At 43.0% G+C, this 14,803-nt stretch overlaps 1 protein-coding gene across 6 annotated transcripts in view; it reads left to right on the top strand.

Moving 5' to 3' along the window:
* Positions 1 to 14,803, top strand: part of MITF (melanocyte inducing transcription factor) — a 142,691-nt gene that overhangs the window by 74,077 nt on the left and 53,811 nt on the right. For 3 of the 6 annotated variants that reach the window (XM_035106664.3, XM_088662418.1, XM_035106667.3), the window contains exon 2: positions 10,335 to 10,578. In XM_035106664.3, the coding sequence (XP_034962555.1) occupies positions 10,335 to 10,578 (244 nt within the window). Of the gene's footprint in view, positions 1 to 10,331; positions 10,579 to 14,803 lie in introns of all 6 variants that reach the window. The other 3 variants (XM_035106663.3, XM_035106665.3, XM_035106666.3) reach the window with 1 other exon arrangement.

Genomic DNA, 14,803 nt, shown 5'->3' with positions numbered 1-14,803 from the left:
CAGTAGTCCAGGTGTGGTCTGACCAAGACAGAAGACAGTGAAATAAGCCTAGAATAACATTAGTTTTTAGTTTTTAATTTTTGCTGTGGCATCACACTGTTGATTCATACTAAGCTTGTTGGATTCTGTTCAAAGTTCTTCCAGTGTGAAACTATTCTCTGCAATTGACATGTATTAAAACTAGCATATAAACTGTACAAGCCCACATGAATGCTCTTCCATCACACTTCATGACATGAAACAAAATTCAGCAAAATTTTCCTGCTGCTGGAGGATGACCTCTTGTTTGTCATAAGCAGCCTAGCAAGTGACTATTTACACACAAGCTCATTTTCATTTTTTGGGGAAACAGATGGGTTGTAACATGCCAAACATTATAAACATAATAAAAAGTATCACTACTAACTAGGGATGGATCAGTCTTAATTTCATCTCTTTCTGTATCAGTTTGTGATTTATTGATTTCTGTATCAGTTTGTGATTTATTTCTTTTTTAAAAGTGAAAATTCATTAGCAGTTTAGTACAGATTTCTCTGAGACCACACACACACATTTTTGCATATACAGTGATGCCTTGCAAGACGAGATTAATTCGTTCCATGAGTCGCTTCGTCTTGCAATAATTTCGTCTTGCGAAGCGCGGTTTGCCGCAGCCAAAAAAAAAAGCAACACATTCAAGGAGGGGAGATTTAAGCAGTCTCTCCCAAATCTACCTTCCTCTGCTCAGGCTTGCAGAATGCTCAAGCTCCTCTTGCTTAAGAAGGAAAGTGGAGAAAAGAATTATAGAGTTCTCATCTTATCATTGGGTAGTTTGATATGGATTCCTTCACTCACAAAGTAGATTGTTTATATGATGCAGAAGGTTTAATCAACCCTAAACAAATTCAAATTGGTTGGATTTAACTGCATTCAACTATGCTATGGTTTTTCACTGGAACATAGTCTGAACTCTTAATTTTACCTGGATTTCACCCCCTCCCTGTGTGTGGACTGTATGTAACCGCAGCCCATTTCCATCCCAACAAATATGAATCAGTTAGCAGATACGTTAAAAGTTTTTTACTTCACTTACCACTGGACTTCTTAGACAGCTGCCTTTAATCAGAAGATTATTTAGGCTGTGTTATGCTGTTCCCAGACACTTAAAACATTTGTCTGGTGTCTCATTTTGGCTGAATAATGCTGCTTCATTAATTTTAGCGAGAGGGATGCATTGCTCAGCTCTTGAAAGCTCTCTTATTACTATTTCAACTTGCCCTTCACCATCAGTTCACAATTTTGTCCTCCTCCTACCTTTAGTGAAACAGCAGTGACTAAACACTCAGGCAGAATTTATCTTAAGTGTGTTTGATAAGTTGCTTACCTGAAAAAACCCCAACAGAGTTCAATTGAAGGCACCATATTGATGTCTACTAGGTAGCTGAGATACGTTCTTTCAGTTTGGGCTACAGCAGGAGAGCCATCACTTTATTCGTCCCATTCAAGGTTATATCCTTGATCTTTTGCACGTGGAGATGAACAGGGCTTCCAAGATGCAGCTGTACTGGTGCACCATGCTTGCAGAACAGAACTCTTCCCCAGTGCCACTTGTTTGACTACGAATCAGTTGTTCATATTTTCCTGTTTGAAGCATAAATGGCAAAAGCTTTGGGAACTCGAAGCAGTAGCCTGAAGATTAGTTTTAGATTAGCTGGATATTTGGGGGTGGGGGGTAGCGAGGAACAGAAGGGCACATTTTAATCCTTTCATCCCTTCACATTCCAAACTAATCTAGTTCTTTCGTACGCTAGATGTAACAATAGACATCTCTATAGTAGTGCATCAAGCTAAATAGGTTCAAACACACACACACACACACACACACACACACACACACACACACACACCTGCAAGCAACACAGAGATAAATCTTCCTTAGTGAAAGCATTCGGCTTTTGATCAGAGCTAGGAATGCAATTCAGACCTGTACTTGATTGGTTTTTGTGTTAATTTTCAAACACCTTCTTTGGGGGCAGGAGGTTTACATTAGTGTCTCAACTATGACAGACTTGCTTTCTTGTAACCATGGCTGGAAGGTTTAAGAACTTCAAGAGTTCACATCTGCATGCTTTTTAATTTACTCAGACATGGGGTGGGGGACGACGATGTCTCTGTCTCTGTCTCTGTCTCTCTCTTTCTTTTTGACTAACTTGAAGGCTGCAGTATAACCCCCAGATGAAAGGAAAAGTGAGTGGAATATGTAATTGCAGAGTAGATACTTTTAGAAGAACCTGCCACCCCAATAATTATTCTTTATTTCTAGGGCACATTATATACTTTTTAAAAGAAGCGGACAGATCTTTTACTAGTGCAATGCAGTATTTCCTGAGATTCATCATTGCTTCTTGTCTTTTGTGTCCCCTCCCCCCCAGTTTAGCCAGTAGCAGGTGCTATAGATCAGTATAATTCTGTGGTGTTACTATAATGCTTAATGTCAGAGGGTTTGATTGACATGAGAGTCCCAAGCAAAGGCCAAGCCCTGCTAGTTCTCTAGCAAGCCTGTTACTGCTATGGCTTTCTTTACCCAAATATTGGCAAAAGGTTCGATGCATAATGCAGATGGCATTTTTTTAATATATAATTGATCTATTAATTTCAAACTTAAAGTCTCTATTTTTTTTTCTGGCCAGGAGATTATACAATGCGAGTGTGCAGCTTTTATTAGAGCATATGAATACAGTCCCGGTTTATGCGAATCTGTTTCGCTTGCCAAAGGAGGCCTGGCTTGAACCGGGAATGTTTTAGCCCAAAATTAATTTTTGAGGTGGGTGGAGCAGTGCCGGAGGGACTGTTGGCAGTAGCTGGAAAATGGAATGGGAACGGAATGTCTCTCCGCTTTGGAGTTTCACACCTAATGAATGCTCTTTATGCCCGCGTGGTAACGGAATACTCCACATTATGTGCATGAATAAAAGCAACATTATGCTTATCTCAAATTCTGTCTGTGCTAAATCTGCTTCTGACTCTTTCCTTACTACCAAAGATGAGCAGAACATTTTATAATCAACTTAGTCTCTTCCCCCATTGCCAGTTTACTCTCCAGGTCTGTGATTTTGATGATGAGAGGCATGTGTGCTCAGGCACATGCACTTATGTGTGTTAAAACAGTTGCATAATACAGACTTTTGCATGCACGGAAGATCTTGAAATAAGTGCAACCTCCAGTCAGAATACAAGGTCCTAAGAATGTGTTGCAACCTGTTGCCCCTGGTTTAGCATATGTCTGTCTGACTATCTAGATTTTTTTTCTTTTTTCTTTAGTCCTGGAGGCTTCAGGCAGCACTTTGAGTTGGGTGGCGCTGTGGGGACCCAGGTGGCGCTGTGGTTAAACCACTGAGCCTAGGGCTTGCTGACCAGAAGGTCAGCGGTTCGAATCCCTGTGACGGGGTGAGCTCCCGTTGCTTGGTCCCAGCTCCTGCCAACCTAGCAGTTCGAAAGCACGTCAAAATGCAAGTAGATAAATAGGAACCGCTACAGCGGGAAGGTAAATGGTGTTTCCATGTGCTGCTCTGGTTTGCCAGAAGCGTCTTTGTCATGCTGGCCACATGACCTGGAAGCTATACGCCGGCTCCCTCGGCCAATAATGCGAGATGAGCGCGCAACCCCAGAGTCGGTCACGACTGGACCTAATGGTCAGGGGTCCCTTTACCTTTACCTTTACAGTTGGCCCGCCACTTATGCAAGGTTCTGGGGCTTTGTGCACAAAAGCAAAATAGTGGGAAACCCCACCCCCCACAAGGTGAAGGGTTGTGTGTTGGGCTCTGTAAAGATTGTGGGACACACCCAGAGCCCTTGCACCTTCTTCCCAGATCCCGGTAAGCAAGGAAAACCCAATGGGTGTACAGGTAGAATCCTAAAATTGTAGAGTTGGGAGGAATCTAGTCCAGCCCTCTGCAATGGAGGAGCATGCAGCTGTCCCATACGGAGATTGAACCTGCAACCTTATAATATTAATAATAATTTTATTATTTATACCCCACCCACCTGTCTGGGTTCCCCCAGCCACTCTGGGCGGCTTCCAACAGAAAAATGAAATAAAATAATCTATTAAACATTAAAAGCCTCCCTAAACAGGGCTGCCTTCAGATGTCTTCTAAAAATCTGGTAGCTGTTTTTCTCTTTGACATCTGATGGGAGGGCGTTCCACAGGGCGGGCACCAACACCGAGAAGGCCCTCTGCCTGGTTCCCTGCAACTTGGCTTCTCGCAATGAGGGAACCGCCAGAAGGCCCTCGGTACTGGACCTCAGTGTCTGGAGGGTGGAGACGCTCCTTCAGGTATTCTGGACCGAGGCATATATTAAAACACAGTAAAACATCAAGCATTGAAAACTACCTGGTACAGGGGTGCCTTCAGATGTCTTCTAAAAGTTTTGTGGTTCTTTATCTCCTTGGCATCTAAAGGGAGGGTGTTCCACAGGGAGGGTGCCATGACCTTGGCATTATCAGCACCACACTCTAGCCAAGTGAGTAATGTGAGGAAAATAAATAATTGGAGAGCGGGCAATGGTGGGTTTTCCCCACTTTCCATTTATTTATTTATCCATCCATCCATCCATCCACACACACACACACACGCCCCACAAATTAAGGTTGTGATCATGCATGTATAGTGAGCGTACGTTGTGGGCCCACCATACTACAAAACACACACTTAACAGAGAGATTAACAATCATAAAATCTTACATGTAGAGTTAAAAACCCAAGGCCTCTTGCGCATTGATGCTTGCCGCTAATCACCAGCCTCAAGAACTACAGCGCATAACTCAGCATGTGCAGAGTATTCTGACAAATCCCAAATCCTGAACTGAAGTGGGGCACCTTAGAGGGATTCTGCGCTTGTCCAAGGTGAAGCAGGGTTGGTTCAAGGGGCCCCAATTCTGAAGTTTGTCGGGATCCATCTTTTCGGAAGGGGGCTAACACACCTTTCAATTTAATACCATTCTGCCAAAGTTATAGATGGTTCTTTTATGTATTTATTCATTAAAAGATGCCTAGCAAAATATTTTTGGGCTTGTTTGTGTGTAATTTGGCAGGCTGTCAGGGCTATTATGCCTGTAAATTAAATCCAGTTCTGTGAAAAAGAGGGTGGGGGGGAGACGGGAAGTGGCAGCTGTTTTTTTATTTCCCCATAATACTAGTTAATGGGGTAAGTAGAAAGGTTCATTTTAACAAAGCGGATTCAGACACAGAACCTGATCCAAATCGGGCAGGTTCTAAAAATTATTTGGACTGCAGCTTACTGGTTTTTTTGAAGTGCCAAATCTGGATCGAGATAGAATGCTGGTGCAGAGCCATCTTTCCCATACGGCTTAGTGGTTCGTTACGCCAGGACGCCTGCCTCTCAGGGGTGCCCCAGCGAGTGAGGGAGCTGCGCGGCTTTGCTGGCAGCCTCCCCTTTCCCTGCATGCCTGCCAGCTGCTCCCCATCAACCATATGGCTGGCGGGCGTGCAGCTTGCCTCCCAAGCCTCTGCGGGAGGAGAGCGATCCCTGCAGAGGCTTAGGATGGAAACTTGTGTTGTTGTTGTTTAGTCGTTTAGTCGTGTCCGCCTCTTCGTGACCCCATGGACCAGAGCACCCCAGGCACTCCTGTCTTCCACTGCCTCCCGCAGTTTGGTCAAACTCATGTTCGTAGCTTCGAGAACACTGTCCAACCATCTTGTCCTCTGGCGTCCCCTTCTCCTAGTGCCCTCAATCTTTCCCAACATCAGGGTCTTTTCCAGGGAGTCTTCTCTTCTCATGAGGTGGCCAAAGTATTGGAGCCTCAGCTTCACGATCTGTCCTTCCAGGGAGCACTCAGGGCTGATTTCCTTCAGAATGGATAGGTTTGATCTTCTTGCAGTCCATGGGACTCTCAAGAGTCTCCTCCAGCACCATAATTCAAAAGCATCAATTCTTCGGCGATCAGCCTTCTTTATGGTCCAGCTCTCACTTCCATACATCACTACTAGGATGGAAGCTGCGCCCCTCCAACTATATGGCTGGCGGGCCTGCAGCTTCCCTTCCAAGCCTCTGCGGGGATTGCTCTCCTGCACATGACTGGCAGTGCGCAGCTTCACCCACCCCCCACTATCCATGATAATTTGGGGGCGCTGAGCGGATATTTGCACCCCGGCGCCGCATCTGCTAATGACTGGTGCCCATTCTTTCTCAGTTTTTGGAGTTTGAGTCATCAGAGGATACCAGCACCTAGTGTAGCAACTACCACCAATGCATCTATATGTGCACAATGCTTTAACTTGGAGCAATGATGGTACTATTTACGCCTGAAAAATAACAGAATAATAGAATTACATTTGGAGCCGATAACCCTTTGCTGAAGACTGCTGCCCCATTGAACTTGTTGTGATTGACTTCTGTGTAAACCTGCTTTAGGGATCATGTAGGAAAAAAGGAGACGTAAGCAAGGTTCAGTTTTTGGACAAGTTTAGCGCAATCAATAAAGCAGGAGACTCTGAATCTCAGGGTCGTGGGTTTGAGCAGCACGTTGGGCAAAAGATTCCTGCATTTCAGGGGATGTGATGTGATTCTATGAAAGGGTGCCGAGAGTCACCTAATCCAACACCCTGCAATGCAGGAATCTCAGCTAAAACATCCATGACAGGTGGCCATCCAACCTCTGCTTAAGAACCTCTCCAATGAAGAAGAGGCTATTCCACTGACAGTAGAATGTGAAATCTGGTAGTATTTACCTGCAATTTATGGAAGGGCATTGGGTATTCAGTTGGCCGAAACCACCTAAACATCAGTTTGGGAAGTGTTGAAGCTAGTTTCCATATTATTATATTTACCTTATATATTATATATTAACCTTATGAGAGCTAAATTCCTTTAGATTTCATAAGGTGATATCATGCTGTTTGCCCACTAATGGAAGGAACCTGACAGCAGAATGGGGAGCAGGGCCAGTTTTTACCATTGCAGCCCCCTTCTCCTCTCTCTAAATTTGCTTTGGTAAAGGTAAAGGTAAATGGACCCCTGACCATTAATGGTCCAATTGCGGACAACTCTGGGGTTGCGGTGCTCATCTTGCTTTACTGGCCGAGGGACCCGGCGTACAGCTTCCAGGTAATGTGGCCAGCATGACTAAGCCGCTTCTGGCGAACCAGAACAGCACACGGAAACACTGTTTACCTTCCCGCTATAGTGGTACCTATTTATCTACTTGCACTTTGACATGCTTTTGAACTGCTAGGTTGGCAGGAGCTGGGACCGAGCAACAGAAGCTCACCCCGTTGGAGGGATTCGAACCGCCAACCTTCTGATCAGCAAGCCCTAGGCTCTGTGGTTTAACCCACAGCGCCACTTGCGTCCCTTTTAAAAATTTGCTCTGGAGCATTCTGGTTCTGATGTTACAGGTTTGGGACTTTTGCTGCCTAGACTCTTGAATTTTCCTTTCATACTCTATGTTTAAATGTTTTGGAGGTTGTCCTTGGACAAGTGATCAGTTTATGAATCTTTCAAGGTGCAACAGTCAAAATGTTAGATTACTGTTACAGTATTTATTTATTAACTTTGCAAAACTGCCTCAATGTGTCACATTCTTACAGTCCTGAAGTTGTTATTTAAAACACAGATTTTTGAAAGGGAGTATGGTAGGGTTTGAAATTGCTTGAGGAAGATCTGCAACTGCATTATACAGTGGTACCTCTACTGACGAATAACTCTACTTACGAATGTTTCTACTTACGAACAGAGCTCCGTCCGCCATCTTGGATGCGGTTTAGATAGGATTTTTTCTACTTACAAATCTTTAGATAGGGTTGCTTCGACTTACAATTTTTTTCTCCCAATGCATTCCTATGGGATTTGACTTACAAAATTTTTCGACTTACGAATGTGCGTTCGGAACGCATTAAATTCGTAAGTAGAGGTACCACTGTACTGTATTGCTGAACTTGAGCAGTTTGAAGTAATGGTGAACAGCTAGGCCAGCCTTTCTCAACCTTGGGCCTACAGATGTTGTTGTACTACAACTCACATCTTCCCTAGCTAGCAGGACCAGTGGGCAGGGGTGATGGGAGTTGTAGTCCAACACCCAAGGTTGGGAAAGGCTGAGATAGGTGATGGTGCTAGATTTGTCACTCTGTAGACATTAGCGTAAAATTAAGCAACACATTTATCTCCCCACCCTGGGCTGCATACAAGAAGATGGTACTTGTTGAAGGATTTGTGTAGCATTCTCTGTTCCAATTCTTTCCTTTTGATGAAAATCAGTAGCTTGTTTACCTAAGGTATGAACTTTCCCACTAAAAAGATGAGGATTCCCTGTGATGCATTGTAGGATATGAGAACACTTCGCCCTTAATTGAAAGTATTCCCTTTTCTCTGTGAGTATCACAGTCAATGACTTCTCTTGAGCAGCTAATTAGTGCGATTATTCCGCAGCTGCATTAGTTTCACCGCAAAGGTTTTTTCTCTTGTTTTATCAAAAGGATCAGTCTCCCTGGGAATGTTTCAACCTGACAGGCCTGAAACAGCAAGATGGTCATCATTCTCCACCCCTACCCCCATCCTTTTGGGCGGCTGGATGTTGGAGAGAAAAAAAAAATAGTTCAGTCTGAAATGTGGGTTTAAACCTTTTTTTGGTCTTAAAATGCTCACATTTCAAACTACAGGTTATTGACGTGAAGAATGAAAATACGCTTATTTAGATATTGGTAATGTACAGCTCTGGATGTTATTTGGGGAGGACGAGACTTTGCTCTGTTTATCCATCTTTTATGCCTAGTGGGGCACTCTTAACAATTTCTATCCCTATTTTGGGGTTTTCTCAAAACATACACATCTTTTCCCTCCTAGAAATGAATCCTAATTTGTTTTCAGTAGCAAAATCTATAGGGAAAGAATCCATGAAGGTCCTTAATATTACCTACCTTTGCTGAGAAATTTGTATGGTTCTCTGGGAGTGATTACTGATTAAAAGGGAACCATAGGATGAACTTCATTTTTTGCTCACCTAATGTTCACTTTTGAAAACTTCCTTATTTAAATTTCTATTTTAATTGCATGTGTGTAGATATATATATATTAGGGGTGGGCAAGATATCGATATTTTGTCTCTTATCGGTATGAACTCCAGACTGCAATAAAGGTTTCTCATACACACAGAGAGAAAGAGAGAGAGGGAGGTTGAGAGAGGCATAAAGTCAAACCTTGGTTGTTGAACGTAATCCGTTCTGGAAGCCCGTTCGGCTTCCAAAATGTTCGACACCCAAGGCATGGCTTCCGATTGGCTGCAGGAGCTTCCTGCATTCAAGCGGAAGCCATGCCAGATGTTTGGCTTCTGAAAAACATTTTGAAACCATAACACTTACTTCCGGGTTTGCGGCATTTGGGAGCCGAAATGTTCCAAAAAGGGAGGCATTTGGGAACCAAGGATTGACTGTAGGCTTAAACTCACTTTCAAGTTCAGTATATTGGGATTGTATGGTCCTAGGATTGTGTTGTTGTTAAAGAAGTATCTGAAGGTAAAAAAAAAAAATGCTTATGGAGATTGGCCATGATACAGAAATACACGCAGAGTCCATGTGCAGAATAATAATAATAAAATAATAATAATAATAATAATAATAATAATAATAATAAAGCAGTTTCCATGTTTGTCATTTTATCAGCTGTAAGGATGCATTTCTGTCTCACTATGTGAAATCAATCAAAACAAGGGACCCAGAACTGTAATTTAGGGTGCAGTCCTATACCCAATTTCCTTTGAAATCAAACCCTTTTTTGAGTATATATGTATAGGATTGCACAGTTGATTGGATTGTCTGGAAACGGTTAGCTCCACCACCAGACTTTTTGACAAAAAGGAACCTTTTTCAAAAGGAGAGAAAAAGGAAACTTATTTATATATATGTCATGGATGCTTTAGCTGAGATTCCTGCATCGCAGAGGGTTGGGCTGGATAGTTCTCAAGGTCCCTTCCAATTCTACAATGCTAATGATTCTGTGATACATGCACCTAAACTATAGTGGTTATAAAACCATTTGAATGCTTACCACGCAGCAGTATTTAACTATGCATATCAGAGCTGTGCGTTAAGTTTTGAACGATGCATTCAGAGTTGCACTTGAAAGGGAAAGGTATGAATTTTATATAATCAGGCTGCTAAGATCCACTGACAGAGCAACTAGTTAAAAATCTCAGCCCGTGCTATATATGCTTTGACAAAGATTCCCTTCCCCTGGCTCGTGTGCTCTCCCCCACCCCCAGTGCAAGTCTCCCGAGTCCAGCCAATGTCATTGATGAGTAATGGAACTATCTGTGTCCTCTGGTGTTTCCCCCCCAGCAGCTCTGAGCACCCTGGAGCTTCGAAGCCCCCGCTAAGCTCCTCCAGTATGACATCACGGATTTTGCTACGACAGCAGCTCATGCGTGAGCAGATGCAGGAGCAGGAGCGCCGAGAGCAGCAACAGAAACAGCAAGCAGCCCAGTTCATGCAGCAGAGAGTGGCGCTGAGTCAGACACCAGCCATCAACGTCAGCCTCCCAGCCAGTCTCCCTCCTGCTACTCAAGTGCCAATGGAAGTCCTCAAGGTAAGCGAAGTTTCCAACGTGGGGCTCTGGAGCTCCATTAAAAGGGTTGTCTCTCTCTATACAATTAGCACGAGTGTTTCTAAAAGTGTTTCACCTATAACAGTGCGATCCATTTCATCGCCCGTCCCCCTTTTGCAGCTGCTGTGCTTTTTCCAGGTAAGTCTAACCTGGGCCGGTAAATGAAAGCTACGTTTTAGAAAAAGAAAAGCATTGAAGAACAAAGGGTGAGTTTTTCTTCAGTTGAAAGAAATGGATGTGAAACACAACGGTTTTAAAAACTGCCCCCCAAATTTCAGACATTTAAAAAAGAAGGACTTACCTGAATTCTTGCATTTTCGGATTTCCTGGTTTCTGTGGAATAAGTGTTAAGAAAAAAATAGCTTTGTTCAGAAACTTAGGAAAGATCCCACACAAAGGATTGTTTCAGAAAGCCTTAATCTGGAATACGGTCTTTTGCTGTTTGCCACTAGTAATCCTTTTTTGCTCAAATGACTTCATTTCTTTTTGTAGCTTTTGTGCTCCTTCCTCGTCCAGTGTCCTAATTACTGGGGAGAATCTGTATCTGTAACAGACAAAAATGCAGACTTCTTCACTTCACCGCAGTTGGGTTAGACCAGCTACCGCAGAGTAGCGTAATTACTTTTAAGCAACACTCAGAATTTGAAAATAATTTATGTAACTCCAAAATTCAGGAGATGCTGCAATTGGATGTCAGTTTCATCCCCCTGCTTTAGCACCTGCGACATATATAAATCGTATTTCCCCCACTTAAATTGGTGGTTGGGTTATTTTCACTGCTCTCTGTCCACATGTGTGCTGCAATAGAGCAGCGCCTATGGCTCTCCAACAATATGGTGAATTGGGCACTTTAAAAGTAAAGCTTAGTTTGCAAATGCAGAGAGACTACTTCAGTTAAAGCAGGGGGTGGAGCAACCTATGGCTCTCCCATCAGCCCCAGCAAGTATCATTAGTGGCCAGGCATGATGGGAGTTGTAGTGTAGCACCATCTGGAACGCACGGGTACTCCACCCCCAACTTAAAGCATATTAACAAATATTAGCAATGGCTGTTGTGGTGGCATTGGTTATGTTAGGTGTCTAAGCAAGGTCACAGGTGAATTTGCAGGAGTCGACCCTACATGTCTTTGTAGAATTAGGTCTGAGAAGGTGGCTGCACAGGATCATATATTCTTGGAATGTAAGATGTGTGGGATAAGATTTAGATGGAATGCAAGGCAAGATCATGGGCTAGAAAACCCAAGGGGCCAAGACCCCATAGAACAGGCACCCCCAAACTGCGGCCCTCCAGATGTTATGGCCTACAACTCCCATGATCCCTAGCTAACAGGACCAATGGTCGAGGGAGATGGGAATTGTAGTCCAAAACATCTGGAGGGCCGAAGTTTGGGGGTGCCTGCCATAGAACAATATGTATTGCATCTAATACACAACCTGATCTTTTGTCTTGTTCCTTGTTGGCTAAAGCACTTATACCATTTTGAGAGGGTTTTGTCATATTTTGTGATCTCGGATGAAAGTAAATGACTCCATTGAAAATAAATGGGCATGTGGATATATGAAGCGGCCGCATTCTGAGGCAGACCTTTGCCAATTCTGCTCACTGATAGGGGGATCCACAAAATGTGCCCCATTTTGTAAGCCAGGGATCACCAACAGGCAAACTTGGAATTTTGAGGGAGTGTTGTGACTGCTCTGAAAAAATTCTGCCCTAGAGGGTGTCCATTCACAAAATGGCTACTTCCCTAATAAATTAATATAATAAATGAAGCTGTTTTATATAGTGTCAAACCATAGGTCAGTGTTGCACTCCACAGGGTCCCCAGAGACAAAAAAAATTCCAGTCTTGCTATCCAAAACCCTTTAACTGGAGAAGCCAGATATTGGATCGGGGACTTGTTGCATGTAGGGCATGAGCTTGACCATCGATTTCCATTCCATGTATGGGCTGTGTCTGTTTCTTGTAGTGAAGTGACGGCAACTAATGATCTATTTATTAATTATTTATTTATGAGATTTGTATGCCACCCTTCATCAAAAGATCTCGGATAAAAACAAGAAAATAAGTAAAACAAAAACAGCCAAACAATAGCCCCCCTAGAGCATGAGTCTGAAATGAAAACTTTTAGAGGGTGTGAATATTTTTGTGCATAAGTGAACAACAGTGCATGGGATTTAAAGCTTTGCAGTTCATTTGTTTAGAGTTGGAAAATAGTTACCATAAAGTCTTTGTGCAGAAGCTATAATTAGACGCTTTAGATTAATGTAGGTTTTAATTCTATGCCGTAAAATCCTGCGGTTAATCCTTGAACTCTCTTGAATTCAGCAGGGGCCTGGCTGTCAGTTCTGATCCGAAATGGTTTGTCATCTCTTTCTCCATCAGTCTGATCTTGACTATGACAGATCTTATGCCAAAGTAGGGACTGAAAGAAATGTTGTAAATTCTTGCTGAGTAAGAGTAAATTGTAACTGACGAGACCACCAAGTGATTTGTCTATCCAATAAGCAATATGTCCACCCAGCATGAATTTAATATTGAAATACTACAGGGGAGGTCCTATGCATGTCTACCAAGAAATAAGTCCTATTGAATTCAATAGAACTTGCTTCCAGGTAATCCTGTGCGCTGGATTGTATCCTATGCAACTAGAAAGCAGTGCTAATTTATGGACATGTGCAATTTAGAATTAGATCTGAGCCAAAATGTTTTCCTAATTTTATCTCCCTAGTTTACAGGCTCCAGAACGTAGGGCTCTTTCTGCTCTTTGGGAAGGATACAAAAGGTGGTGAAATTTGCAGCGAACTCATCAGTAGCAATGATGCACCACAACATTGCTATAGGTGGCTGCTGCCACCATGTTTCCTTTTCATGGATTACTGGCGTGAGCATTCCTGAGGACAATTATTCCTGCCCTCACTCTGAGAATCCTGAGATTGTAACCTCCAGCCACTAAGATGTTGGGGAGCACAATTGCAGCTCCCAAATTTTGAAACAGATGGGGGCTGCAATAGACAAGATAATATGGGGTTTGGGGGGGTCATATTTCACTCCCCAAGGTCCACCATAGTTTGAACTTAATAATTATTTTAATAGAATTTCATATCGGCTCTAATTCTAATAATTACAATGAAAATCTTCGCAAGAGGCAGGATTGCTGCAAGGTGGGAGCTGAGTCTGAGAGGGTGGGGCTTCATCATTTGAACTGGGGACTTCCTAGCCAAGACATTTTGGCGCCTGAGGCGGACCCCAAAATGATACCTTCCTCCCTGGTGGGGAAGAAAGGGTGAAGGAAGATCTACATCAGAAACAAAGGAGGAAAGAAAGATGGACATCAGGATCTGCTACCCTGGTGGATCCTGGTGCCCGAGGCAGTTTCCTCATTTTGTCTCATGGGTGGGCCGGCCCTGTTCCTGGATCATAACCTTAGCCACTGTATAGCTGAATTAATTAACACACTCTGAAAGTCAAGTGAGATCAAATGTTAATGCCTAGTTCCTCCAACAAAAAGTATGTGTTCCAACAGTGTGATAGGAATCTGGTTTTGAAACCCAAAGGGTGAACAGTTTGTGAGGGCCCAAGAGTAACATAATGAGTTAGATTGCTGCAGCTAAGCTGCATATCTTGTCTTTGTGTATGTAATGTTAATATATTAAGTTAGTGCTGCATGCAGTTTTAAAAAATGAATTTCCCAAATTCATTTAGGAAACTAAATTCCCTATGCTAAACTAGAATTGTTATCAGTGGAGGAAGTTAGAAAATATGGAAAACCCTTTCCAGTTACCGTGTATTCCCACCCAGTAGTCTCCTTATCACATGTCAAATAGTTTTGCTGCCATAAACACTAGAAACTTGACTTTTGAAACTGGAGAACTTCTGAAAATGTCAAGAAGGTCTTATGGATCTTGCAGCTGAAGTTTCTTAGGGCCACAAATTGCTTGCATCATCTGGAACTACCTGTTCTGCGTACCCCTTCACTATGGGTGAAAACCAGTGTTTGGAACAACTTGATCCAGCAGAAGTGTCCACTTACATGGATGGAGATGAGGAGATGAAAAACAAACTAACTAACGCTGTGTTGTCATGGCTGAATTCTGAATCAGGGATGTCTGGGCTAGGGAAAGGGGGCTGCTGGTATTTGAGTTTGCATTTTTATTTTCTGGTTAGTGGATGGAAGTATTGTATGGTGGTTTGTAGCAGAGCACCTGCT

Source organism: Zootoca vivipara, chromosome 2, assembly GCF_965207765.1.
Source record: "Zootoca vivipara chromosome 2, rZooViv2.hap1.1, whole genome shotgun sequence".
In the NCBI taxonomy this organism is placed as follows: domain Eukaryota; kingdom Metazoa; phylum Chordata; class Lepidosauria; order Squamata; family Lacertidae; genus Zootoca; species Zootoca vivipara.
Note: the sequence above shows the minus strand (reverse complement) of the source record. Positions and strands in the feature narration are given on the sequence as shown.